Source organism: Poecilia latipinna, unplaced genomic scaffold (assembly GCF_001443285.1).
Source record: "Poecilia latipinna isolate Pla-1442-1.1 unplaced genomic scaffold, P_latipinna-1.0 Scaffold1476, whole genome shotgun sequence".
Lineage (NCBI taxonomy): Eukaryota > Metazoa > Chordata > Actinopteri > Cyprinodontiformes > Poeciliidae > Poecilia > Poecilia latipinna.
Window position 1 is genome coordinate 43,215 of NW_015114092.1, and position 27,756 is coordinate 70,970.

Genomic DNA, 27,756 nt, shown 5'->3' on the forward strand with positions numbered 1-27,756 from the left:
AAAAAAAAAAAAGCCAGAGGATCTGAACAATGGTGTCAAAGCAAAGAACACTGCTCCAGTGATGGATGCTTCCCTTCAACAATCAGAGCTTTTGAATTGGGGGGCGGCGGAGGGGGAGACGCTTGTTGTTGGCAGTGCCAGGGGCCGGTACCGGCTCGAGTCAGTCTCCGCCACGGAGACAAATAACTGAGCCACTGCACTTCTGTATGAATGATTAAACTCATACAGTCCCTCCCCCCGACCCCCCAATCCTGGGCTCTGCGCACAGTTCCTGGGGTTCAATCCCATTCACAAAAATACATTTGGATAAAAATAAAGTTGCCTGCAATTGGAATTGGCCTGGTCAATGCGAGAGCCGACCGGGTCAGTCGGAAAGTAGAGAAATCCAATCTATTTTCTGACTGCTAACACGTTGCTTTGCTCTTTGGTGGAAAAGTTGTCACAGAAAGACTATCGGGCTGCAGCTAACGATTATTTTAGTTATCAATTAATCTAATGATTGTTATGACAATTAATCAGATAAAAAAAGCATAGTCAAATCCTTCTGATTTTTCATTTAAGCCTTTTTTATACAATATTAGAAATACATGTCAACTTTTTTTGGATTAACTAATTAATAATTATATAGCAGGGGGTACCTAAAAATATGTTTGTTTTATTTTTTGTCTTACAGCATTTGAAGTGGGTGAAGCTAAAATTATCCCACTTGAGGAGGTTTGGGTAGAACATATCTACAAACTTTTTTTTATATCTTAAATGCAAAATGTACACTTTTTTTTGCACAGTTTTGGCTTAATTACGGCTCTGAGTTTATTGTTCTTTCAGCAAACAACCTTTTTTAAGTCTGTATTCTCCAATCCGATTCATCACGATTGATCGTTTCAGGTTGTTGAAAGATCTCTAATGCTAACATCTGTAATGCTAACATCTCTAATGCTAACATCTGTAATGCTAACATCTCTAATGCTATCATCTCTAATGCTAACATCTCTAATGCTAACATCTGTAATGCTAACATCTCTAATGTTATCATCTGTAATGCTAACATCTCTAATGCTATCATCTCTAATGTCTAATGCTGTGATTACAAGAGGAAATCTGTACTCATTTTGTCCTCATTTCTGAAATGTAAGCGATATCATGCAGATGTGTGTATCACTGTGTAATGTCGCTAGTGCCAATACTATTACATATGTCCAAAAATTGAGAACATTTTACTGTAATAAGAGATTTCTAGAAATTACAGAGAGAGCTCTGTAGCTAAAGACAAAATATATTCCAGTGTATTTCCCAATATATTACACTCTACTGCGAATTCCTGCATGATGCAGAATGCTGAGTGCAAGAACAAAGTGACACCTAATCAGAAAAAAAGAAAAGTAAGATATTTGACTTTTTTTTATATGAAGTTACTGTATTTTGTGCTGATAAGGCCAAAACTAACCAAACAAAAGAAAAAACAACACCACCTCCTTTTTAAGACTATTTTTAATCACATTGTTAAATAAATAAGTAAAAAAAAACAAGGAGAACAAAGAGAGTCAGAATGATGGCTGAAGAAAACAACAGCAGCCGAACAGGCTTCAAGTCGGTGAAAGAAAAGCCGTCTCACAGAATTCAGCTCCAACTCCATATGCTCCAAGGGATCACTGGGGGGAAATTACATTTCCAGAGAATAGGTTCTCAATCTGCACTCATTATGGCTTGATCTCTTTCACAGACTCCTCTACAGTGTAACTAACAAGCAAACATGGAAGTGGGTGAGCACAGGAGGAGCCCCTGCCCCGCTCCCCATCGGCCCGTGGAGAGAAGCCCTCTGATTGAACCGACCAAGCTGGGAGCGGATCGATGGGATCTGCAGCAGCTTGTTCAATCCCTAATATTTCAAGAGTAGCCAGTAGCACCCAAATGCAATTATGGGGGGAACGCATTGAGCTTAAAATAAGTGATTACGGGCCAATTTCCACTTGTTTCACTGATAGGAGGTGAAGTTGGTCTGGACTGAGCTCAGCTGAGGCTTGGGAGTTGGGTGAGGGAGAGGAGGGGGGCGATGATCTTATTAAGTTATGTTTGTGGCCACATCAGCAACTGGCTGGCCGTCATCGGCCGCTCTGATGTCACTGAATCTAAGCTTGGAAAAAAAAAAAAGAAGAAGAGAATTACCTTCGTCATTTGTGCCTGACTAAAAGTATGCCAGTGGTAAAAAAAGAAAGACATAACTTTATATCGACTAATGTATATATTCTGGATATGGGAGGATATGTTTACAAGAACATTTCTACATTTCATTATACAAAATATAACCAATGTTGAATCTATGGTGTATAGTTTTAATCAGAGGTTAAATAACTGTATGTGTTTTCCAGCCACATACTGGCACCTTATAGCACAATCAAATATCTATGTTACCTTCAGTTGTGATAAAAATTCTGTATATGTCAAATATGACTTAAAAGAAATTTGACTTTGAAATTTAATACCTTGAAATTGGGCCTCTGTCTTTTTAAAAACTCATTCTGAAACTCTGCCTTTGGGAAGTCAGCACAACATCGCGCCGCTATTAACCCTTTAACAATGTTTCTACCAGTGTTGCATTGTGAAGTAGATCGTGTAATGAGCTCAGGTGATGCACAGTTCCACTAGGTGTTTGCTAATTGATGCTGGCTAGTCTGAAGGAGCTGAGCAGCGGTTCTCCACTTCAGACTTAGCAGCTTTGTGCTTGACCAAAACGAATCAATAAATAGAAGCTGCATGTTTCTATACATCTCAATATATTTAACTATGCAACAAATGCTTTAGGGAGTCTAAGGCAGGATTAAGACAGTGAAGTCTTAATGTAGTAAAGATCAGTTTTCATAGCAGCTTATCTTAGGTTTAACTAAACTCCTCACTTTTTAAATCAAAATGTGTGTTTTTTTTTTTTTACAAGCATTATAAACATCCAATTTACTGTAAATATAACCAGTGAAGACAGCAGAAGGAAACTTCAAAAACCAAGAACAATATGGTTTGAGGCTGGATAAAAAGGTAATTTAGGTGATCTTATCTTGCATCACAGCTAAATGTAGATCTAAAATCATTCTCTGACACAGGCTCACAAACTAAGGCAGAGAGTAAAAGATGTGCATCTGTTCTGTGCCTCCTCATCGACTTATAGTACAATAAATCCATCTCAACAGTGTCAAGTCATCTTTACTTCATAAAAAAAGCAATTTGATGCTTTTAGCTTTTCACAGTCTAAGATCCATATCAGCACAGAAGATTCATCTTGAAACATCGGCGGTGTGTTGCAGCGTCATTTCCTTCTGATTTCAAAAACATCACAAAGATGTGCATTTGAATATCCAATCTTTAGTTTAGCATGGCTCAAAGAAAAACACAGACTCAGTCTTCCACTCAACAGTTTGCTTGAGAGAGCAACTTTAAATGGATGGCAGGTAAGATGAAGCCGATCCAGTAAAGGGTCTAAAACATGTACAATTTGAGAAAAACGCTGTGGTTTGAAGCAAGAAAACGGGTTTTAGAAACAGTGTTCAGGCCTCGGAGATGAGAACAGTGAAACTTCTTGAATGTATATCTTTTCTTTGTGAACATGTTTATATCCGTGCGTTTCATTTAGGATTGGAGCTGTTGTCGATTTTTTTTCTCCCCATTTTGTATGCAGGGGTATTAAAAAAGATTGAAGATAAAAATGAAATTAACTGCAAAGTAACTACTCTTAAAGATAAAGGCTTCAGGAAAAAAAAAACAATCATGTTACATATAATACTCAACAGCTGAAAGCTCCTTACTGAATACAAATCTTGTAAGTGGCAGAGAAAATTTGATTTTTAAAAGGTTTGGACTTTTCAAAATCCTAACAAGTGTTCAGGATTTATAGCAGCCCTTCCAATCTTAAACACATTTTTTTATGTCATAAACACAATTGTGAATGGACTTTATTGGATTGGACAGACAAATACAATGTAGAAGGAAAACAATGCACAGTTTTCAACATTTTCTTAACAAATAAATATCTTACAGAGTTTTATCCACCAATTAAAATGTAGCATGAATCACTGCAGACCAATCAAGCAAAGGGCTTGACAAGGCAGGAAAGGAGGGTGCCATTAAAAGCAGCCAAGCAGACATACGCAGGTGAAAAGTCTGGGACAAGAAACCATTTGGTAGTGCGCCAACGGGGCTAAAACGGCAGAAGAAAAAGTCTTTGTAGAACAAATGACAACGGAAAGTCATGTTTGAAAAACGCAAACCGAATGTTGGAAGCCCTCAACAAACAAACAGCTCTGCCTGCATGTAAAACAGAAAACTAATACTGCACATCATTCTGCAACATCTGGCCGTTACAGTGAAACATCACGCTGTGGGAACGCGTTTCTTCAGCAGGGGCAAGGAAGTTTTTAAGAGTTGATGGAGCTGTAGACGGAGACATTCTGGAAGAAAATGTGCCAGATGTGGGAAGGCTTTCACATTACAATTACGCGACAGTTTTGCTGCACAAGCACGTACAATCCTAGTGAAATGCATCGACCGCCGACGTTGTGATGAACGCTATGAGAAGTTTCAAGGAGTATGAAACCAGGGAACCCCCCCCCCAGGCGCAGCTGGCAGCGGCAAGTTGAAAAGGACCAACTAAAAATAGCCAATGACCTTTGAAGATTAAAAATATAGACTCTACAACAACTTATCTGTCTTTCATATTTAGGTCAAAGTCAGTATCACATGCCTGTCTAAGGTTCTTCAGTGTTCTCGAACACATTTTGCTTTACAGTAGGGGCCCATGCTCAGTTTAAAGTCAATAAAATGTATCAAAAAGTACTTAACTCCACTCGTCAATTCTGAGGATGAAGAAATACACAAAAAAGTGTGCCGATGCGATATTAAAAAATCTGGTGATGGCCATAAAATTGGTAAATGTCGTAATGACCATATCAGGTGGAACACATGCCTGTTTTATTTCCTTTTTATTCTAACCTGTGCTTCCTATTAGATGCATTTTTAGTATTTTTGGTAATGTCATTAGTGTCCGGTCAGAGCATCTGGTGTGTTGAGACTCTGTCCAACCAGCTAAATACTGCAAAAGCATGAAAAGTACAACTCCATCATACTTAAAATAAACTGTTATTGTACTCCAAACAGTCTTTTGCAATATAGATATTACACACACTGATACTGCATTCGATATATATTGTGCAGCTCTACAAAAAAAAACATAGAAATATCTCAGTAGTGTTATGTTAGAAAAGAAACACCGCAACAAGGTTAGCAGTATTGGTGGTATTGTGAAAACCATAAAATAAGTTATTTTCTTGCTTTCACTCTATATCAGTGTGTATGACTCTATCATGGACACGAACAGGCTGCATATGTCCATGCCTGCCAACATTTCACACCATCCTCCAGAGAGATATGCCCAGGAAATGTGATCTAAACGTAAAATGATCTTTGTGGCAATGCGACTCTTGGCGAGACAACCGAACCAAAGTCTGCTCCACTGTTTTCTGTCCATCCGAGGTTTGCTTCTCCATCTGTGATCGGTCTCTTCCCACTGCAGCCGGCGATGATGGCAGAGCAGACCGAGCCAGGACCAGAAAAGGCAGAGGTCTGGGTTTGTGGCGCTAGGCCCGTTACGGCCCGCGCAAGGTAATGGATTCATAATAGGCTTTTAACAGTCGCCCACCGAAGGAGGCGTTTGCCCTTCGCTGAAAGAGCACAGCAAACAGGACGTGCGCCGTGGAGACATCCAGAAATGCTGGATGTGCTTAGATGAGTTATGATTCCTTCTGATGACAAGTAAAGATGCTCCAATAAAGGCAGCTATCCCAGTACTTATAAAGAACTGGAAATGGACTGGTGGTAATAGCGCCCTGTGAATCAAGTCGACATAATGAAACAAAACTATTAACGGATCCTAATAAATGATGTGTAAGAACAAGCAAAAGAATCGCAATGAGGCTAACGTTGTGACTTCGGTTTCACTTTGCTCTCAGCATTGACTGGTGCAGGTTTTGTTAAAAGAACTGTCAAACATTTAGCATAAACTCTGATTAAGGTCAGTCAAGAGTGCATCCAACCAGTCAATTACTTAAACATGACACCAATTCTGTAATACTAAGAAAAAAAATTGGTTTTTGAATGGATGGAACAAAAAATGACTGGAATGACTGATGCTAATCAGTGAGAAAACATGGCATTCAAATTCATATTGTCATTTTATGTGCATAAACCCTGCTTACCAGAGTGATCTCTCACACAGTGTGACATCACCTCTGCTCCTGATATATTGATTACCCCTCAGAGAGGTAAGAAATCTACCAGAGACATTTGATTTATGCATCTTTTGAAAACGGCGCTCAATAAACATGGAACCTATTTTGAACATCTGCCAGTAACAAGCTGCTTTTCAACTCCAGCTCAGAAAAATCAGTTTAAAAAACAAACAGGTTTGTCCCTAAGGAGCAGGTAAGGCTTGGTAAAAGTCACTTTTTAAAAGCTGAATGTTGAGGAGCTTCGACTGGGTCACATTTGTTTGCCAACTTTAAAGATACCACCTACTAAAACTCCATGCTATTTCGTTCAGGTTTTTATCCTGAGCTGCTAGAAGCACAGCTGTGAAAATCCCCCCAACAAAAAACAAAGACTAAGCAAGAAACCTGGATAAAATAAATCAGAACGTTTTGATTACGTTCACGCCGATGTATCCGGGAGCCACGTTATTTCATGCCTTCAGCCGGACGATGCTTTTTTACGCCTAATGGCTCCGTTTTGAACGATCACCCACGTCTGTTTGAGTCTGTTCCTCGCTGATCAAACCCCACCGTTCACCACGGAGGGTTACACGGGGACAGAGCGGATCAATCAGACACAATCTCTGCATTGTAGAACCTCTCTGCTAATAATGACTGAGACACAATCACAAGACAGCGTGGTGACGACTCATTACTGTGCACAGAGCCATGTTCGCTTATTTCGACGCCGCTGTGATTTAGCATGCAAAGCTCACAACACATAAACACAATCCAATTAGCCAGATAAATTGCTGCTGCATATTGGTTATTAATCTAAAAGGGCTCCATTGGGAACACAATTAATGACTTTAACAGTGTAAATAAGCTGTTATTGTATTTTCTGCGTAACAGCTTAACCCGTAGAAGATTTAGGCCCCTAAATCCTATTAGGTATTTCATACCGAAAATAAAATAAAAAAAATTACGTGGCACTTTCTTATCTCTCAACTAATGATAACATCAGTGCCTCTGAGGCTTCCTGTTAGAGCTTGTTAACTCTGATGATGGAGTCTGAGTCCAGTCTCTGTTTTCAAACACCACCAAGGGTGAAGGAAATTACTTTTTTCCCTCCTTTTATTTTTTTTATTTTTAGTTCACATGCACGAGCCGGGAGCCGAACAGAATTTATGAAATCGCAACGCTACGTTGTGATTGTATTATTTAAGCAAGTTCACCTGAAAGAAAGAAAACCTTCAAGACATGAATTACCTGCAAAGGTCAAGAGCCTGGGAATTACAGGATCATTCTCACATCCACCGTCTGCCTCAGATGAATATTGTCATGACTTTCCGCTGTGATAAAAAGTCAAGTATTCATCAAACACACTTGATTAACCGTTAACCTGTTAGCAGGGGGGGTTTAGGCTAGTCGCTATGCTGATTACGCAGCTCCAAGAAGGAGAGACATCAGCAATGGAAGTGTGTGAGAAACACTTAAAACTAAAGCACAGCTGACAGATCGTGAACTTCCTGGTGACTCCACTGACCTCGCTTGAGGCAAATGGTAATGACAGCAAATCACCAGAGGTACGGTTATGTTCCAACGCAACAGAATTAGAGACTTTACACTAATTTCTCTCTCGACTATTGAGATTTAGCTTAAAAAAAAAGTGCAGATAAAAAGATTTCAACAAATTTGTGCCAGTAATTTTTATCCAATTTTAGACATTTATGCAAAACATAAAACTATTTTGCTTCTAAAATGCATTAACTAGGTGTCAAACTGCAGATGTCTTCTTTCTGCCTCATCAAACTCTGCCCTCATCTGCTGAGCTGGAGTATTACAAAGGCCCTTTTTAACCTCTGTCCACAACCATGCATCATCTTTCTGTGGCTCGAGCAGGAAACCTGTTAAAACGGGCTAAAGTCTGCTCACCAGACACCCAGATGATTTTTGTTTTCTCATCTCAGGAAAGACCAGGCTTGCAAAACTGATTGAGCTTCATTCCCCACTGAAATAAAGTAGCTCTTCACTCCAGGTGGACTAATGTCACAGTGTCTGATTAGCAGTCTCTGAGTCAGTGTGGGGAAACAGAAACCAGGTACCTCTAAAAGATGCTGTGTCAGGGTGAATTTACAGCTGGATTTTCAGCTTTCTCTCTATCTTAGCAACAGGCTTCAGTCCTTCATCATTTCTAGAAATGCAGAGTAATCAGCTGCCAAACAATTTTTTAAAGCCTGATTGGCCCTGACAGTTTGCCCCATTCAAATAGGGCTGCATATCAGGAAATGATGTAATTCTAATTACATTAGTGACAACTCTGATAATGATTGGAGCATCATTCCAGTTTCTGTCTCATCTCTCAAAGACATTAAACAACATCCCAGGAACTCATCTTTGGCTTCACCACCAAAGCCAGTACAAAAAAGGTGAAAAAAGAAATTGCTTGCATTAAGGTCAGTCAAGAGTACATCCCACCAATCAACTATTTATACATGACACTTGACATATGGTGATGTGATGTGTTTAAGAATAAATTCAGAGGAAGCCAAAATAAGTACAACACTGTCAAAAAGAAAACTATTTTCTAAATAAAATCTACTAAACACATGATGGTTAATAAAAAGTGAGAGAGCGTGAAAGAGAGAGAGAGAAAAGAGAGTGAAAGAGAGTGACACTTCAGCAGCTAGATGATAAATGCTAATAGCAACAGTTCACTTAAATGTGATAGAAAGATTTTATATGAATGTAAACTTGAAGAAAAGTACATAAATCCTTGTAAGCTAACAAGTGTCCAAGCTAGCAAGGTAGTCAGACGTACAGTGGTGCTTTTCGCTAATGGTTAGCCATTTAAGATCACTGGAGACTGTTGTGTAGTTTGGCGCTGTTTCATCTACCAGTACGAGGAGTTACATGCTTTTCCCAACATGCTCACGGGGTTATGACATCACTCCACCACTTTTTTACTGAAAAAAAAAATAATTCACAGAAACTAACAAGTACTAACAAGCCCTTTAAAAGGAAGGCTTGAATGTATGACAGCACCGTTTATTTCTGGGTGGGTTTCCCTCTTTTGTCTGATACGGAACATGATTGATAGGGAAATGTTGCCAACCTTTGGGGAAAAGTTAAGAACCGATATTCTCAAGGATTTAGACGGGGAGTCCATGACTCGAGTAAACACTGTGCTGATTGCTTGTATAACATGCCAGTTTAAAATGTCAACTTGTTTTAAATAGAAATTCCTTATCTACAACAACTGCTCTTTCACACATGCAAATGAACCTTCCTGTGCTCCTTGTGCAACTAATTACTGACTGTTCATGGCAGGAAGCCTGGAAGACCAGATTTTGAGTAACGTTTCCTCATCTTACATTGTGACTGTTTGATCGAAATCGCAATGAGCCAAATTGATAAAAGCATGTCAAAGCTATCCTCCTAAAAGTACATTTAAAATCAACCACAAAACTCCTATTCATGCCATTGAGGCAGATTATTTATTTATTTATTTTTTATCTGCATGTAAATTCCTATCGATGGCGTGTTTTTAACATCCTTACCAAAAACTTCATCTGGTGATTCGGGCTCGGCTGCTTCCTTTGGTGTTTCTGCTGCTGCTGTCGCTTTGGGTTCAGGTGATGAAGCCTTTAATAGGAGCACAAAAACAGATTGGAGAGGTGAGCAGAGATGCCATGGCAACAGAGCAAAGACAGAGAGCAACAGACAGGGAGAGAGGAGAGGAGAAATCACAGAGATACGTACAGTACAGCTACACCAATCTGGGCTTTTTAAACCTCATTAGCTCGCAATTATGCCAGCATCCGTTCATTTAACACTCAGGAGGCTGCGCGTTACTCCTAATCAACCTTGAGATCAGCTGATTTTGATTGCAGTTTTATGTCATTTTCGTTTGGGATGGTTGGAGATTTCTGCTGCCTGGCCTTTTCCTTATGAATGCCGTTTCACTTTTGTACAGTTTCAAAGCCTTAAAAGCAACAATATGGCTTTGATATGATACCTGCATAAACAATATAGACCATAAACATAGTATATATACTATACCATAAACATAGTGAAGCAATTACAGGCTAACTTCCTGTACAATGCTAACACACTTTTTAGATTTAGGACTGAAATAGCACAAAGCTGATATTTATACCTGGTGTAAACTCATCACCAAGTAAAAAAAAAAAAAAGCAGTATATTGAATGTTTTTTACCAAAAAGTAACAAATACAGCTCCCACAGAAGATTTTAAAAGCTTTTAAGAGAACCTCTAATATAGCAAAGTCGGTATTTTTCCATAGTTGTGTTCTGTTTTATGAAGATCAACACGTATAAAAGTCCTACTTAATGCTTTGATCAGTTTAAAAAACAGAAGAATAAAGAAACATGTAAAATAAAATGTAAAAATAAATAGAAATAGCTTTTGTTGTATTCCTAGGAAGCATGAGGGATAATCACTTTTTCGTAACCACATTTTTTCGTACCACTATATTTTTTAGAACCACCTAATAATTTAATAAATACCTATTAATTAAAGGGTGGCTTTTTATATATTTCTGATTGCCAGATGCTAATGCAGCGATACTTATTATATTGTATTGAAATCATAAAGCAAACCTTTATGAAATACAGCTGCCCTGAGTTCAAGTTAATAGATTTCTATGAAAATGTCTTGCTAATCAGAAGTATCAAAAGGATGTGAGGACTTTAATCACATTTTGTAGCGTGCAAACATCAATAAAGATTATTTAATTATCAATTGCTTATAATCAGATTGTTGGAACTGCAGACTATGTCCAGTACATGATTGGTGATTGGTAGAAAGAGGCAGAGGAGATTTAAGCTTTCCAGACAACAGTAGAAAACCTGAATTTTTTTAAAGCCACTTTAACCCAGAGCAACTGAATGACAGGAAAGTTAGCAGTTTAAAACCTCGATATAAGTATGTAGGTGTTATTGGCAACACTGGGAAGAACAGTACAATGTAAAAAAAAAGAAAAAAAAAAGAGAACAATCAAAATCCTGCTGTAAGATTTGAGGACTGGCAGATATTACTAATGGCATGTTTTCATTGTTAAAACAGCATAAATAATTTGCATAATGATTCCCCCCATCCCCCATCACAACAATAAACACTATAACTTCCCTAAACCCCCTGGAAAGGCAGATCCTGTGACTAAGCAGTATTAAGAGTGATCATCTAGTTTCATATCGTGACTGCTAGTTGAACAGTAAAATCCCACAAATCTCTTAATCCTTGCATAAAATTGAATTTGTTTGCTCCGGACCACAACATCATCTGTTGGAAATTATAACCGAAGATAAAGCCGACGCACTCCGTCGCTTCGGCCGTCACAACCGACTCCTGCAGGGAATGAAGTGGTGGTGTGGGGGGAAGTAAATAGAGTCAAACGGAACAAAAATAAAATCTAAAAAAAAAAAAAGGAAAAGAAACTAAGCCTCACACACATTGCGTCACTTTTCCCTCTGCGAGGTGGCAGTTTTGACTGCGTTGTGACAGCAAGCAGGAAGTACAGGAAGCATGTCAGGAAAAGCCTGACATGTCCGTCTCGACTGGGGTTTAAATTGGCTTTAAATAACCATAATCATAACTTAACCAGCAGTGCCAGGCGAATCATTTTACCCACCTGAGCTGGAGCTAAGAGAATGAGTGAAAACAAAAGTAATTAGCCACTGGAACAAAACCACTCCATGTCCTGAAAAGACAACTTCCTTCAAGCTGGAACTTCCTTCAAGCAAAGAAAGTTTTTTTTTCCTCCTTTCAGTCATTCTAATCTCTTAAGTTTTGTAAATGTTTATTTTTATTTTTTATTTTTTATTTTTTGAACCCCCTCGCCCCCTGCGGAGACACGGACGATAAAAGAGGACCGACGTCATCGTTTGCAGCTCAACTCCTGTTTCAACTCCTGAGTGGGCTCAGCCAAAAAGTGAGAGTCGACGCGAACAAAAGCTGCCGGCACGTGGCTCCGTTCAGCGCCGAACAGGTGCGGCGAAGTGCGGCGGTGACGCAGTCTCATCGTCTGAGGGGAGACGGAGGTCTGATGAGCGAGTGGTTACTAATGCAGATCACATAAAGGTCGATTAAGTGCCTTGCCTTTTAAATTCTCCCTTCCGATTTCCATCTAAGCTGAGCGTGAACATTTAAAATAATTCAGATTTAATTAGTGGCCCCTACTAATAAATATCAAAGGAATTCCACTTGAAAGACGTCTTTAAGAGAGAACCACAGAATCTGAGATATAGAGCGCCTTGACTCATGCTAATCTTTTTTTTTCTTTTATATATATATATATAAAGATGAGTTTCTTCTCTGCCTGACTTAGCGGATGCCAAAGGTAGCCTGATTAAGTTTCTCCTGCCGACAGTGAACAATTTAGGCGAGACAGACTGTTGCTACTTTTTCACTTTAATTCAGTCAACACAAACACGCGAGACTTGCCCAGAGGCATTTATCTGTATTAGACTCAGACAAAGAGATAAACAACAGAAATCCCGCCCCAACCCCACCAAAAACCAAGACACTTATCTCTGACACATGAGAGTATTTATTTTTTTATCTCCTCTTCAAAAGTGGAGCAATATGCCTTCCCTTCTGTTCACAGCCGACAATTAAAGCATGAAGGCAAAGAGACAGATTTTTTGGAAGGCATATAAACATAAATATGACTCTCATGTGTCACGTGGTTTAATGATTCTATAGCATATATGAGATCATATGAAATCAGTTAAAATTGATTAAAATGTCACGTAATTGGCCATTCAGCAGCTAAATATCTATTTATTTCTCAGATCACACGTCATCAACATGCCTAACCGATAATGTCATATTGGCAAAAAAACACTCTTCAGTGTGGAAGTCGTCACTATGGGAAGACTCCATTAGCCATTTTCAGTATTGGTGAGGAAGATATTGTATTATTCCTTGGAGTCATATCAGCGGTTCCTGCAGGCTGCTACGTTTGCATAGAGAGGGAGAGTTTGGCTTTTCACCAAACCTGGAGAAGCAACATTCAGTTTTTATTTTCCTCTTGTCTGGAACAAACTTCCAGAAAACGCCAAACAGGAAACAGGTGGTTTTTATGAAGGCTAAAAATCCACCTGTTTAGAGTTGTCTTTGATTAGTAATAACTGGAACACCGATCAATATATTTGATGTATATTTCATGGTGGTTATTCTTAATGGTGGCATTTGGCAAAATGTAACGTCTACTGCTGTTTGGTTACTGTTTTATGTTTTTATGGTGTGAATATTTACAGGTATTTTTCTTGGTGGAAAGAAAACGCAACCTGAGGGCGCCTCAAGGCGCAATTCTACTCGAAACTCTACTAACAAAGCAAACACTGCAGAAGAACAATTCATCCTTCGTTTTCCTTGGCACTGATTGGCTGTGCCCCACGACTGAAGATTAGGAACACTGTAGCTGTTAGCTTCTTGCTGTGTTGTGGGTACTAATGCATATTAACACAAATTGAGGGTTTCAGCCATTAAAACAGGCATTTACAAATTTTTTTTAGAAAGTATTCATGAATCACGGTTCTTTGGGGTTAGTCGTGTTTGATTACCCCCAAGGCAACTGGTGGTCAACTGCAACTCTGTCCAACTCACTCCCTTTGGCATTTTAATGTATTACCACATTTTTAGTAATATACACAGAGATAAATGTGTAAGCTTTGGAACTATTTTAAGAACATTTCAATGTTTTATGACAGCTAAATTTATGCATAAAGGACTAATTAAAAGTTTGTCATTTAGGGTTCTTACATAGAAGCGTTTCCCAAACGTAGTAATCAGAAATCAGCAACACAAATCTCCAACCGGTCTCTGCTTCATATTATGTTCATCCCAGGTGTGTGTGTACAGCATGCTCATGATTCAGTTAATTCAATCTCTATTTCCATACCAATAAAATGAATGCAAAGAAAATCCAAATTCAGACTTATCTGAATCAAATCTTCAATGTAAATTCAAACCGTATAGTATAGCTACCAAGGTAAAGACGACAAACAAATTTATTTATTTTTGACCAATTTTACATGTAATTATTAATGAGCATCGAGTTATACCAGATGGGCATCACTGTGAAATAGCATTTCCACCACATTCCTCCGATGCATTTTATGTGTTTCTTTTTCCCATCATGAAAGCGTTCAGTATTCTTCCATTGTTGGATTTGGCTCATGCATGCCCACGCACAAAAGGGGGCAGCTTTCTTATCTGTCTTGGCAGCCCTGCGCTTCTTGAAATTAGCAGAGCAGACATCGGCAAGAGCCGAGCCACGGATGGCTGGACGCTTCCGCAACATTAGCTGGCAAAGAGAGCGATAGGTCATGATCCGCACTTAAGCTGCTCACGGCACGCAGGAAAACAAACCAAAGTCAGTCCGTAGCGTGAGCGAAAGACGGTGCTGTTGCGCTTAGAGTTTTAGGCTGGTGTAATCCTGTTCAGTAGAACACAGTGATGGAGGACAAAAAGACACAAAAAAAGAGAGAAAACTTAACGCTTCCCCTTCACTGACCACTTTATTAAAACAAGGCAAAACCAGAATTAGGAGTCGATGCCAGATATCGTGGAGCATTATTTGTCTGAGTGGCTGGTCTGATTAGATGACATTTAATAACTGTTGAGATTTCTCCTGTTTAGCCGCCTCTCCTCCCTCTGCAACCTTTATCTGAGCGATTCGTCACTTGCTAATGTGAAACACGACACCACATGGGGGTTGCTTCCCAACAGCTATTAGAACTTCCTCAGGACTGGGCAACTTTCAGGCCCACTGCAGTGATACAAGCATTACCGCACCAAGCTGAGAGAGAATAATGGCGCTGGCTTTTACAGGACACCAGGCAGAGCAAAAAGATTGAGAGGACAGTGACTTGCAAAGTTATTCTGGCCCCTTCAATTGTATCTACATTACAAGCATACACGTCGTTGAACAAAACGGGAACTTTATGCGATGGATTCGACATCAAACGACCTTTCTTAACTGCAGCTCTGGCTCGTATCCTAAGGGTGGTCATTCTGCTCAAAGATGGATCTCTGTCTCAATCTCAAGCCTTCGGCAGCCTCTAATAAGTTTTCTTGCAGTTCCATCCATCAACACAAACCCTAACCAACTTCCTTGTTTCTGCAAAAAAAAAAAGAAACAAAAAAAAAAGAGAAAGAATCCCACCAGCATGATTATCCAGTACCATGGGTCATGTTGGCGAGGGTTTGTTGTGATGTGCTCCATTAGTTTTCTACCCATAGATAGCATTTTTCATGTAGACCAAGAGATTCAGTATTGGGTCCAACCAGGGCAGCGGTTCCACTGAGTACGATGTGGTTCTTATATGGATTATTCCATAAAGACCAGATTTATAGAGTGCCAAAAAGTAAAAAAAAAAAAAAAAATGCAAGCAATGCAACTTCTGAATAGTTTAGTGACCTTGTCGATTATGATTGCCATACACTTTTCTTGCTCCTTTCTTAATTTGACATCAGTACAATGTTCCAACCACTCTGTGTGATTTGTCATTAAAAATTAGCATCAAGTGAAGGCACCACAAAGTCTGACCAGATAATATATTACTGGGATCGGGATTTGCATGCGACGTACTCAATATTCTACCAAATCCTGTTTCCAGGGCGACCTTGGTGATAGAGAAATTCGTCACAATGACATTGTGATGGCGGCTGGGAATACATATGCATGCCACACTTATTTGTAAAAAACATGATTAATTTCCTTTTACATTGATTTTTCACATAGGTTTTGAGGCTGGAAACATTTTTCAACAAACACTTTAGATGTTTAAATAACAGATGTAGTCATTGTCATTTAGCTTGATGAGTGTGGCTCACCGGACTTTACCAGAAGTTTCATTAAAGCTTGACTATGTAACTTTAAAAAAAAAAAAAAAAAAATTGTTAAAACTGTGACCATGTTGTGACTGTATGATGTGACACAGATAATCAGTGAAAAAGATCGATTTCCACCATCTAGTGCTACTGCTGCCATCTGCAGAAACGCACCGCTCCCTGCCAAAAACAACCAATCAGATCCAGGAGGAGGGTCTTAGCGCTGTCAACCAATGACGAGTATGCATTGCTCAATGAGCTAAAGGCAAAGAAACAACATTGTGTTTCAGGAGAATCGTCATGAGCTCAACTGGCGGGAATAAACGCACAAGCTTGATTGACACCACTAAGACCCTCCTCCTAGCTCTAATTGGTTGTTTCTGACCAAGCTGAACACTTCCATAGTTAGCACGGGGCAAAGGTAGAGGAACTAAGTTTTTTCAGATATTTTGCCTGATACAGTACCGTCTTACTGACAGTTTTAATAAATACTAAAAATATTTTTCTATAAAAGTTACAAACCCCAGCTTTAAGAAACAAGAAGGGGGTGCTTTTGTCTATGACAAACTGAAAAAAAAAAAAAACTTTAATGCATCAATATAATGTGATATGTCTGAGATTAGATTTCCTAAAAATTGCAGCACAAACAAAGAGCGAACATTTGCTGCACTTCAGCTGGAGTGCCATGTCTGTTCCATTTCTCCCACTAGAAACACGCAGAGGGGGAATGCCTTGCTCGGGCGCCTGATGGCTGTCGGCGACACTCAGCCGTGATGGCTGCCACCTGGGCTCCACTCAGCCCTCTGATCCCCATTGAGCGCCAGAGCACGAGAAGGGGGTTCAGTGTTCCTGAGTACTCCGGAGATAGAGATGAAGGAGGGGAACGGGGTGATTGAAACACCCTTTTATGGCCTGTCCGATCTCACACTTTCAAAGGGTTCCAAGTTCATATTGCTGCCTTGTGTTTTTAGTGAGAGTTTCAGAGATTCATTCCGTCCTCTCTTTGAAAGATGTAGGATGTGGAGAGCAAGGCTTTTTTTGCAGGTGAGGTCACTTTTATCACTGTGAAGTAAAAAGGGTGATGAACCAGAACCTTGGAAAATAAGCAGGGTTAATACTTCTAAGAAAGTATTTCATTCACCTGCAGATATCAATGCCGGTCACGATAACAGATTTTGCTGGATGATAAATTGTCCCAGTAATTTTATTGCGATAATTACTGCAATCTTAATACTGTCGTTTTGAGATGGTTTTCAAGTAATATAATATAACATAATAACGCAAATTTGAGCTCTCAAAGACCAATAAACTTACCACTAAACTTCGTTTTGGGAGATCAGTGACCAACCGATAATTACATGTGAAGCTGATCTTATCCCCCAATCTCATCTGCCTCCCCAAACCTCTAAAAATCAACCACTTTCCTCTTTTCCTTTCCCATGACAGAGGTTTGATTGACAGACCGGCCCAGCAGGTCATGTCTGCATGTCTACATCTAGCAATCTTCACCCCACTGTTGCCAACTCAGCGACTTTCTTGTTATATTTATCGACATTTCAGTCAAAAATGAAAAATTGGTATCGGCCAAAATCAGAATCGGCAGGGCAGGCTTTTTAAAGATCGGGAATCGGTGATCGGCCTAAAATCTGCGATCGGTGCACCCCTAAATTTTAAATATTTAAAATAAAACACGCCAAACAAAAACAATGAATAAAATGAAATAAAATAAATCAACTAAAACCATAAATAAAATGGATTATTGTGTCTCTGAACAAAAAATATGAATGGAAATTGAACTCATTTGAACTAAAAATGCGATCAATTGAATCATCGCTTATTGCAGCAGGCTCAGATACGGTATTCAGAAATAGAGATGTACCATTTAGTAACAAACTTTCTTAAAAGAAAAAAAAAACACTAAAAGTAACATTTACGGTCTATTTCTAGACGTCCAATCGCCTCAGAGGCGGCGGCAGAGCTCATCAGTGATGCCGCGGTCGCAGAAGCGTTGCTGTGACTCAGATGAGGATGGTTCTCCTGACAGGCCTCACACCGAGGCACAGCGGACACAGAAAGTGACCAGCTGAGCGAGTCATTATGTCCACGCTGCTCTAATTGCTGCGGGCTGATGGCTGGTGAAGGCTGGAGGCCCGCTGAACGAGCTCTGAGCTCGTTCCTTCTGGGGCTTCCATTCAACTGTTTCAGTCGTAAAACTGGATCAGCACAAAGCAGCTGCTGGGTGAAGAAATGTCATCTGAAAATTTACTTTTAAGATAATTATCGGCGGGGAACCAATTCAGAGTGGATAACAAGCAGCTTGCCTCTTACAGTTTTTGTCCTTTTTGTCCGGCTGCAAGCAGAGGCTTGAACTTTGTGATTGTTGTATGGAGACCGAAGAGTGACAACTAACTTCCTAAACAAGACGAGAAGACGTGAAGATGGTTTGTATCTTTTGTCTGTTTGTGCAGCTGATCACTCATCACCCTACGCCCACTTTTACAGTGAAACCAGCTAAATAAAATCAATTTTAGGCTACCAACTGTCTGTTCTTTGAAAAACTTTACAGGAGTTAACGCGTGCATCGGCTGCTCTGATGTCCGTCATGGTGGACTGAGCCTCTTTTTGAAGTTCTGAGTTGACAGTTTAATTTAATTCATGATGAGCTTCAGTACAGAGACAAGAAATAATTTATTAAATCACGAAATAATTATATCTAGATTTTCATATGAAGTCAAAGCATTTCATCGAGTTGCATACAATAGATTTTATACTTAATAAGTCATTCCTGTATTTATTTCCACTTTTAAATAAATTGTTGACACATTTAAATCATAATTTCACATGTTACTCTGTTGTTGGAACTTGGCACTCCACACCCTCCGTACATCAGCACCGAGCTGACCCCGTGTTTGATCCAGCGCCGCACACTGCCACTAAGTAATAACAACGTCCAGGCCTTTTACACCACGTCAAGATGTTGATTGCTGATCTTTGAAATAAGCAAGAAATCAATTCAACTCTCAGGAGCTGAGCAGAAAAGATCTCAGCACGAGGCGCCATGCAGTCAGTTACACAAACGCGGCACGATCAGATATGCGCCTCGTCGCGGCAGATGGGTGTCAGATTCAACAATAACGCTGTGTTAAAAGAGCCCCGCTTTTTTTTTTTTTTTACTGCAAACTCAGCTCGATCACGCTAAATGCAAAATAATTAAGCGAATATGCAAGAACGGAAAACAAAAATGATTTATGGAGGAACTTGTGGGTTTTGACTGAAGTGTTAGAAAAAACATGCCTGCGGCTCGGAGATTATCCACCATAGAGGAGAAAGTAACGTATTATTTTTTGTTACATTGTGGCTTAAAATGTAAGAAAAAACATTACATTTCACAAGGTGGAGCATGCAGAAGTACTCCACTACACGTTCTCCTTTTGTTTTCTGCAATAGTCTGAGTGAACATATTTTTCCCCTCAAATGCTGCAAGGTGCATATCAATTTATGATCATAAGTGAGTAAAACATGTCCATCACCCTTTAATGAATACTCCAGACCAGCCTTAATCACCGGCCCGTCATTAAAATGTATGCAATGGGCAGAACGCAGTGGCCTTCAGAGCCTTATCAACGGGACAGCAGCTGCCACACACACAAAAAAAAAAAATACACAAAAAAAACAACGAAAGATACCATTGACACCCTGAATTTATGTCACATCAGCCATCATCCAGTCTACTGTTCTGCCATCTGTTTACTTTATCAGCCAACAAATGATCATGAAAGAACCTATGTTCATTTGGGTTAAAACGCTGCGGACAGCTTGATTCTGTCTGAACATGGCATGAGAGTAACACTTTATGTAATTACTTGGTAATAAGACACAAAAGAGAAGCAGAAGCCAATTAAAAAAAACAAAACGTAGGATTCTAAAGGAATGTCACAATGTTGTCTGAAATCTTCCCTGCTTTGCTTATTTGTTTCAGGATTCCTGTTAGTCTTTATCCGTAGCAGAGATTATTCTTACAAGGACACATGTAGCATTAAACTTTTCTTATTCATAAAATCTCCACTCAGTTCCACACTGGGAATTCTTTTGCTAAAAGTTTAATTTTTGACAGAAAATCTTCACTTTCTTTGTTCACTTTTGAATGCTTAAGAAATGTAACATTTTCCTTGTTTCTCTGGATTGAAATGTAATGCAGAAGCATCGAACCGTGACTTGAACGCGGTCTTATTAGTCCGAGTTTGACTTTTTATTTTGCTCTCCAACAACAAAATCACATGTAACCAATAACCCATGTGACTGATGGACTGGCTAGGATCGTCCTGAGCCATCGCTGTAGTTATGCAGCTTTAAAGGTTAGGCTGCTCGTACATGAACTGACTGACATGAACGCTGTAGTATGATGGCATTAGCATGCTAACATTTGAATAACGTCCTCCAATTGCACTTAACAACTTGTTCTAGTATTTAAAAAATGACTGACAAAATATATATAAATGATAAAGATGCACTAGTCTGTTATGGGACAAAATTTAGACAGCGCAATTTAGTACTATTTGATTCCAGAGCATAAATTTGATTACTTCTTGGTTCCATTTTTTGCAGAATTTGGACAAAATAAAAGGACTTCATTTTTCATCTTAATTACGCTGTGGCACTTAATACAAATACAAGTGTTGATAACACAATTTCCAAATTTCTCACACAGGCTTTAAAGCGTCTACAGTGGGAGCAGTAAAAATTAAGATAAAGACTAAAAAAAATTAACTTCTCCATTAAATTGTTCAAATATTCAATAGGCTACTTCAGCTCACCAGTGGAATTTGCATATACTAATCGCACTCAGTCACATTTTCAAATATACTACTATTCATTGATGCTCTAATGGATGAAACTGAAAGTTTTTCTAGTTCAAAACATTATCATTTAGAATGCATTATTAAATTATCCATCCAATTCAAACTTTATTACAGACGCAATATCCTGGTTCATAGTAGAAATAAAAAATAGAAACAATAAGAAAGAAGATAGACATTTTTTTTAAAATACATATTCTATGATTATAGAACAATTCAATGAAGTACAAAATTATTCAGCAACTCCTAACCTCTCCCTTTCACAGCCTGTCCGATTGGTTTATGTTGCCTTTCATGCAATTTCATGCAAAAGAAAATTAAGACAAAGTATATTCCCTCTAACATCTTACAAATTTTAGAAATAAATAAGCCACTGGTTTTGTTTGCTGGGATTAAATGTGTTTTCGTGAGAGTTCAGATGCTCTGGGATGCCACAGAGAATGGTCAGCCTCTTCATAACCATTTAATCAATAATTCACAGAAACATAAAATGCTTTGGGGGGGTGAGGAGAAAAGCATTCAAGTCGAGGCCCATTGTCAGGATCTTGTTATACAAAATGTGATTCGTAGCTGCCAGATATCACCGCCGTTAACATTTCAGATGGATGAAAGGAAGCGTTTGACAGCCGAGGCGCGGCGCAAGAGGCCGGGACGGAGAGCGCCTTTTCTGAAAAGAGAGCGAGATCATGACTCTGACAACAACATCTAAAACACGACCTGTTTTACTCTGTCATGCTTTGTTCCCGTTTGCGTGTCACTATGACAACGGACTCTTTGCGAAGACGACTTACGGGGTCTGCGAAACAATCGGGGGGATACACAAATAAAAACGCAAAACAGCGTAGCAAAAAATAAAAATAAAAAAATACAGAAAAAAGAATGTTCCTACAGTGCAGCATGCTGACCTAACGGCTCTCCTTCCAGCTCCACACTTGACAAATTAATCCACTTCTCTCTGATCTGCTCCTCTCCCTCTGGAGTGTGTTTGGCAGGCGAAGGAAACAAATCATATAGGCTGAGCCATCAGGCTCCCCGCTGGTCTGGGCTCCCCTCTTCCCCACATGATCAATGCGCCAGCCGGACAGCGAGTCGTAAACCAAACCGCCCAGCCAGTTATGCAGCTTACTCCACGATTACAAGAGCGACTGCAGCTACTTTACCAACTATATATCTATGTATATATTTTTTTTCTCTTCTTGTTTTGCAGCCCTTGCTGGCTCAGATGGCTAAGCAAGGTCTTCCAACCTATTAAAGTAAATTGGAGTCTCAGCCATAACAACAGAAAGTAATTACATCTAATGTAATTTTGAAAAGGTGTTACAAAGAGAACTTCAACAAAGTGGTTGGGAAAAAAAAAAGAAACAGAAGTATTTGTTTTACATAATTGCAGAGCTGACATTTTCAGTCGAGTGCAACCTCTAAGGGCCGACAACTTTGCTACTTCCAGGGTTCCCACACAGTCTTAGAAGTTTGGAGTTTGTTATGTTGAAGTATTTTTTCATAAGAAAAAGATTTGGATTTCACTCGTTACAGAAAACTTTTTTTTTTTTTTTTTTTTTTTTGGCCAACGTTGGTTTCCTGTGTGTGTTTTGAATGCAGAAGTACAGGCACGTTCGTTTCCAGTTCGAGTAAAGGTGAAAACCAGGTCTGGATCAGGGTTTTGGGCTGAACCTGCCGTTGTTTGACTGAGTCTGGGATGGATGTTATGCAAACCCTTGACAATCAACTGTTTTTTGAATTTTTACAAAACACAACAAAGATAACTGTACATGAACGAATCTGAAAAAAAAAATCAAGTTTACATTTAACAACTTAAAATGCATATTTAAAATCTTACGGTTCTGTTAAAGTACCTCACCACACTTGAATCAGAAGCCTTTATGTCGTTTCGCGATATGAAAATCAACAAAGACGAGAAAAATGCAGAAATATCAACTTTCTCAGTTTTTATCTACATCAAAGGCTTACGACAGCTGATTATTGTTTAGCTTAAAAAAAAAACAGATGTAGCTCATTTTTCTTTTTACAACATTTTTCTTTTTGCGTGGTTCTTGTTTCCATGGAAACTGAAAGTCACAACATCATTTGGAAATAATGCTCCACCTTCACCGTACCGCGCACCACCATCAAAGTCAGGCTGGTGCTGACTTTAACGGACATGTTGAAAAAGACTTCACCACGAGCACAACAGCTTTTACACACACCGCATGTAGACCGCTGCTGCAGAAAATTACTAAAATATTGTAGCAATGACGCAACATTACATAATGACATACCTCTAGATAATGCAGTGCAATCAACAAGGATTGTGTTTCTGTCATGTCAACATGCTGGAGACTTGAAGGTGAAAGTGAAACTGACAGCGTGATCTACTTTCTGATGAACTCGGCTAACAGCTGTGTGACCACAGAGAGGGATTAAGCACATTAAAATGTCCTTCCAAGATGGATAAACCTCATACATGAGATAATAATCAAGATGGCAAAAATGAATGCAGCAGACACCAAATTTCATATGTGGGGGGATTTTAAAAGTGACTCATGTGCTTCAAACACATGACAGGATGTGATGCTAAACTACTTCATTTCTTTATCATCTGTTAATAATCCAGCATACATCCAGAAATAATTCATAGTGTTTCATCTTTTCCACATTTTATCTTATAGCTGTATTCCGAAATGGATTAAATTATTTCCCCCACTTCACAACCTTTACCTTAAATGTTTGATATTTTAAGAACAAATGAGAGATACCATTTTTAAAACAGTTCTTTGGTCGTCTCCTTCTCCAATAGCTCAGTTTATTCAGCCTGCCTGCGCAGACCTTCAAAGCAGCAGAACTGCTTCTGTACGCTTCCACAGATTAATGCTTTAAGACAGACCTGTCTGGAAAGTCTGCAGACAATTCCTTTCACTTCATACTTCGTTCATATGCTCTGTCAATTATGGGAGCTCATGTAGACAAATGTTTCCCTTTCTAAAATCCGTCCAATTAACCAAATTTAATTGGACTCAGATGGAGTCCAATTAACATCAGTGGAGAGAGGACACACCTGATCTTAATTTTGAGCTTTAAAGTCTGGGAATACTTCTGTTAATGGTATTTCTTACAATTTTTTTTATTAATGTTAACTCTACAAATCCCTGTTGTCACGATGGGGTGACGTGTGTTGAGTCTTCTTCAGGGGTTTTCATGTCGTTTCCTTTGGTGGCTCTTGGTGCAGCGCCACCACAGGCAACCAGGGAAACAGTTTTTTTTATTTCTTATTTAGGGTTTGGTTCTTTTGACACAGTGCAGTGTCATATTGAACAAATGTCGCCATTTTTGCCCCCAATCAAACCAGACTGTCAGGTCTGAACCCCCCCACACAGTCATTTCCTTTGGTTTCAACGTTTTTTTCAACTTGCTGACCGGTTATGAAGCTCATTGCCATGTTAGACGTTTATCATTTCTCAAAAACACCACATTAGCTGAGATAAATACATGTTAACAGATAACAGAGTAGCAGAGTTTTGTCCCAGCTGTAGAGAGCGCGGTGTCAGTCCTGGTTGGTCAGAGCATCGTTTATTCACTCTGTCCAATTAAAAGACGTTCTGCAGCGGGCTGGTGCTGGAGAGAGAATTTCCCTGGTTTATTACCGGGGGGGCACACACACCACGGCTCAGCATGAAGACACACTGCACTTCAGGCGTCACCATGACGACCGGCTTCAATTAAGAGTGCATTGACTGCTTAAACTTCATTAAGTCCAATGTTTTCCCAGAAAAGTTTGCAGCAGCTCAGTCGATGTGGCAGAACTTGAAAAAGGCTGATTCGTCAGAGCGTGTCAGCGAGTCGGTTTCTCACCTTAAGAGCCCCCTGCATATCTGTGCAGGAAGGGAAATATTCACACCCTCCGAGTTCGACGTCGCATATGCAAACTTCTTTTGAAACTTATGGAAAAGCTCCTGGCATTTCACAGTGAAACACTCCTACTTTGTGGTTATCGGTCGTACACATCAATTGAAACGTGGCAAAATGTGGAATACCTCGAGGGGGGGGTGAAATTTCTAGACGTTCAGCTAAAACCTGGTCAGTGTTTACTCCAGTACCACGCTGTATGGACTTTTTAAACCTAAAGTCGTTCAAATTCGTGATGCAGTTTCCCCATTATCCCCCTTGTGTCCTCCCCACATTAATACCCAGAAAAATAAAGAATGAGTGAGCGTATTATTCATGGATTACTGCCTATTAAGGCAGTTGTGAGAGGAGGGGAAAATGCTGCCTGTGGCTGTGCGATTACCACAAAACCAATAATTTGTGTTTAGATCCCTGCGGGTGAGAGTTTGTGCTGAGGAAACATATGGCTCAGAAAGGACCCGCATGCCCATTAAAGCACGGCAAACAGTCTGTGCATCGGGCTCTGCGCACAAACACAACCCACGTGAAACGCTGCTGCCTTTTCCTATGTGGATTCCTGTCACATAGTCTGAAAAGGGTGAACTGTCCCACTGAAAGCCTGGTAACAGTAATAAATCAGCAGGGAGCGAAGGAAACTGACAGCAAGGCTGCAACTTGGTTCAAAGTCCTGCAGATAAAAGCCAGCGCTCACACTGATAAAGCTTCAAATAAGCCTTCACGCAGATTCACACACACACACACACACACACACACGCACACACACACACACACACACACACACACACACACACACACACACACACACACACGTTCTCGCTCACACATTACTATCATCGCGATCACGCTCACACAACAGGAGGACGCAGGAAGCAGTTCACTATTCCTTCTCATAGGTAGCTGTGTTTCCATTAACCAAACTCAACGTACGAAAATAAGTTCGCTAACTGGAGACACAGCAATTTCAGAAAAAGTTTTTTGTTTTCTGATAAAAAAATATTTTGTGGGGTTTTTCTTTGGCCGCAACAAAATACATGTATTTCACAAAACTTCAACGGAAACACTTTTTTCTCATCACACGGGCCATGTGATCAACAGCCGGTTGTTACTACAGGCAAAAACTATGAAGGAGGCAAGAAGTTGAAGAAGTATTGTAAAATTATGTTTTGTTCGACATTAGCTGAACATAGACAAAGACTTGTGCACTTTTCTAATGCAAATGCATCTACAGAAAGTGGATGCAGAGGGTTTTATCTTCTTACCTTGCTGTCTGCGGGCGTCTCCCTCTTTACTAGATGCTGTCCCATGCTGCTGACAGAGGCTGGGGGGGGAAACAGAGGAAACACCACATTACAAAGACATCACATGTTTTCTTATCAAATACAAGGAGGCCATCTCCAAAGCCAAAGTAATTTTGTAATCCTGCAGGAACCCAGCCACATTAGGGTGACTAAATTTTCTAAATATGCTCATTATAGATAAGAGTGACCTTTGCTCTTTAATAAATCAGTAATAAGCAACGTAATCTACTTTCATTAAGTTTATTCAGCACGTTTTGTCCTGAAGTGTATCGCCCAGCATTTCTCACTTGGCCAAAGCAGAGGTTAGTGGTCTTCCCCTCATTTCTAAACCCAACCCTCTGTTTCAGGCTGAATAACACTCCGTCTCATTCCTGGACGGTTGAGGAAAATGTTTGATTTATGAATCGGTTTAAATTACCAGACTGCGAATCATGTCCAGCACAGGAAGCGAGATTAAGATTGATTTTAATCATTTTGTTTTAATGAATCACCTGAAATGTGCTTTAATGAGCTCATTTGATAAAAGACGGTTTATCTGGTTGTCAGAGGAAGACATTTATTGGAAAATTAGTCTGGCGCTTTGCATGATTTTATCATAAATATTCAGTATTGATAGCGATGATCCTTCGATCGTGCAACATAGCAGTACATCGCACTAGACGCAGACGAGGTCAGCCTTGGTTTGGATGTTTTCTCTCGCTGGCAAGAAGGCGGTGTAACGGTTTCTTAAAATCTCTTGTTTGTCAGAGACTGCTCAGAGTAATTGGCTGATCGGAAACTAAAAACAGAGGAGGAAGAAAAAAAAAATATTTCAGAGTCAGCACTAACAGATAGTGATTGTGTAAATATATTGATCTTCATGATGGAAGCCCACACAGGGACAGGTGTCGCTAATTAACTATGGCTAGAAACTTGAACTTGTATGCATAGCATCTACCTCTTTTTAAGAGGCAATGCTGAAAGTATTTGTCCAAGTTGAACAAAAAAAAAAAATACACATATGAAGGGGCTGCACAGTGGCGCAGTTGGTAGAGCTGTTGCCTTGCAGCAAGAAGGTTCTGGGGTCTTTCTGCATGGAGTTTGCATGTTCTCCAGGTGTTCTGTTTTCTCTGGGTACTCCGGTTTCCTCCCACAATCCAAAAACATGACTGTCAGGTTAATTGGCCTCTCCAAATTGTCCCTAGGTGTGTGTGTGTGCATGGTTGTTTGTCTCTGTGTTGCCCTGTGACAGACTGGTGACCTATCCAGGGTGACCCTGCCTCCGGAACGTTAGCTGGAGATAGGCACCAGCAACCCTCCTGACCCCACTGAGGGACAAGGGTGTAAAGAAAATGGATGGATGGATGGATGGAGGTATATATATATATATATATATATATATATATATATATATATATATATATATATATATATATATATATATATATATATATATATTTTTTTTTACTTTGTCAGTCTCATCCTAAACAGTTGTACATGTGAGTGGACCACTGGCATTGTCATGACTTAGGGACCAGAGCCATACGTGAATAATTAAAAATCACTGAAAACTTAAAAACCCTGCTTATAACTGCCTTATTTAAATGTCTCAGACATCAAATATACCTTAATATG

General features: G+C 39.5%; 1 protein-coding gene across 2 annotated transcripts in view; it reads right to left on the reverse strand.

Annotated features, from left to right (window-relative positions):
• Positions 1–27,756, reverse strand: part of LOC106962950 (myelin basic protein-like) — a 79,850-nt gene that overhangs the window by 23,075 nt on the left and 29,019 nt on the right. For both annotated transcript variants that reach the window (XM_015057625.1, XM_015057626.1), the window contains exons 2-3: positions 26,104–26,162; positions 9,788–9,872 (exon numbers count right to left, since the gene is read on the reverse strand). In XM_015057625.1, the coding sequence (XP_014913111.1) occupies positions 9,788–9,872; positions 26,104–26,148 (130 nt within the window). In that variant the 5' untranslated portion in view covers positions 26,149–26,162. The remainder of the gene's footprint in view (positions 1–9,787; positions 9,873–26,103; positions 26,163–27,756) is intronic.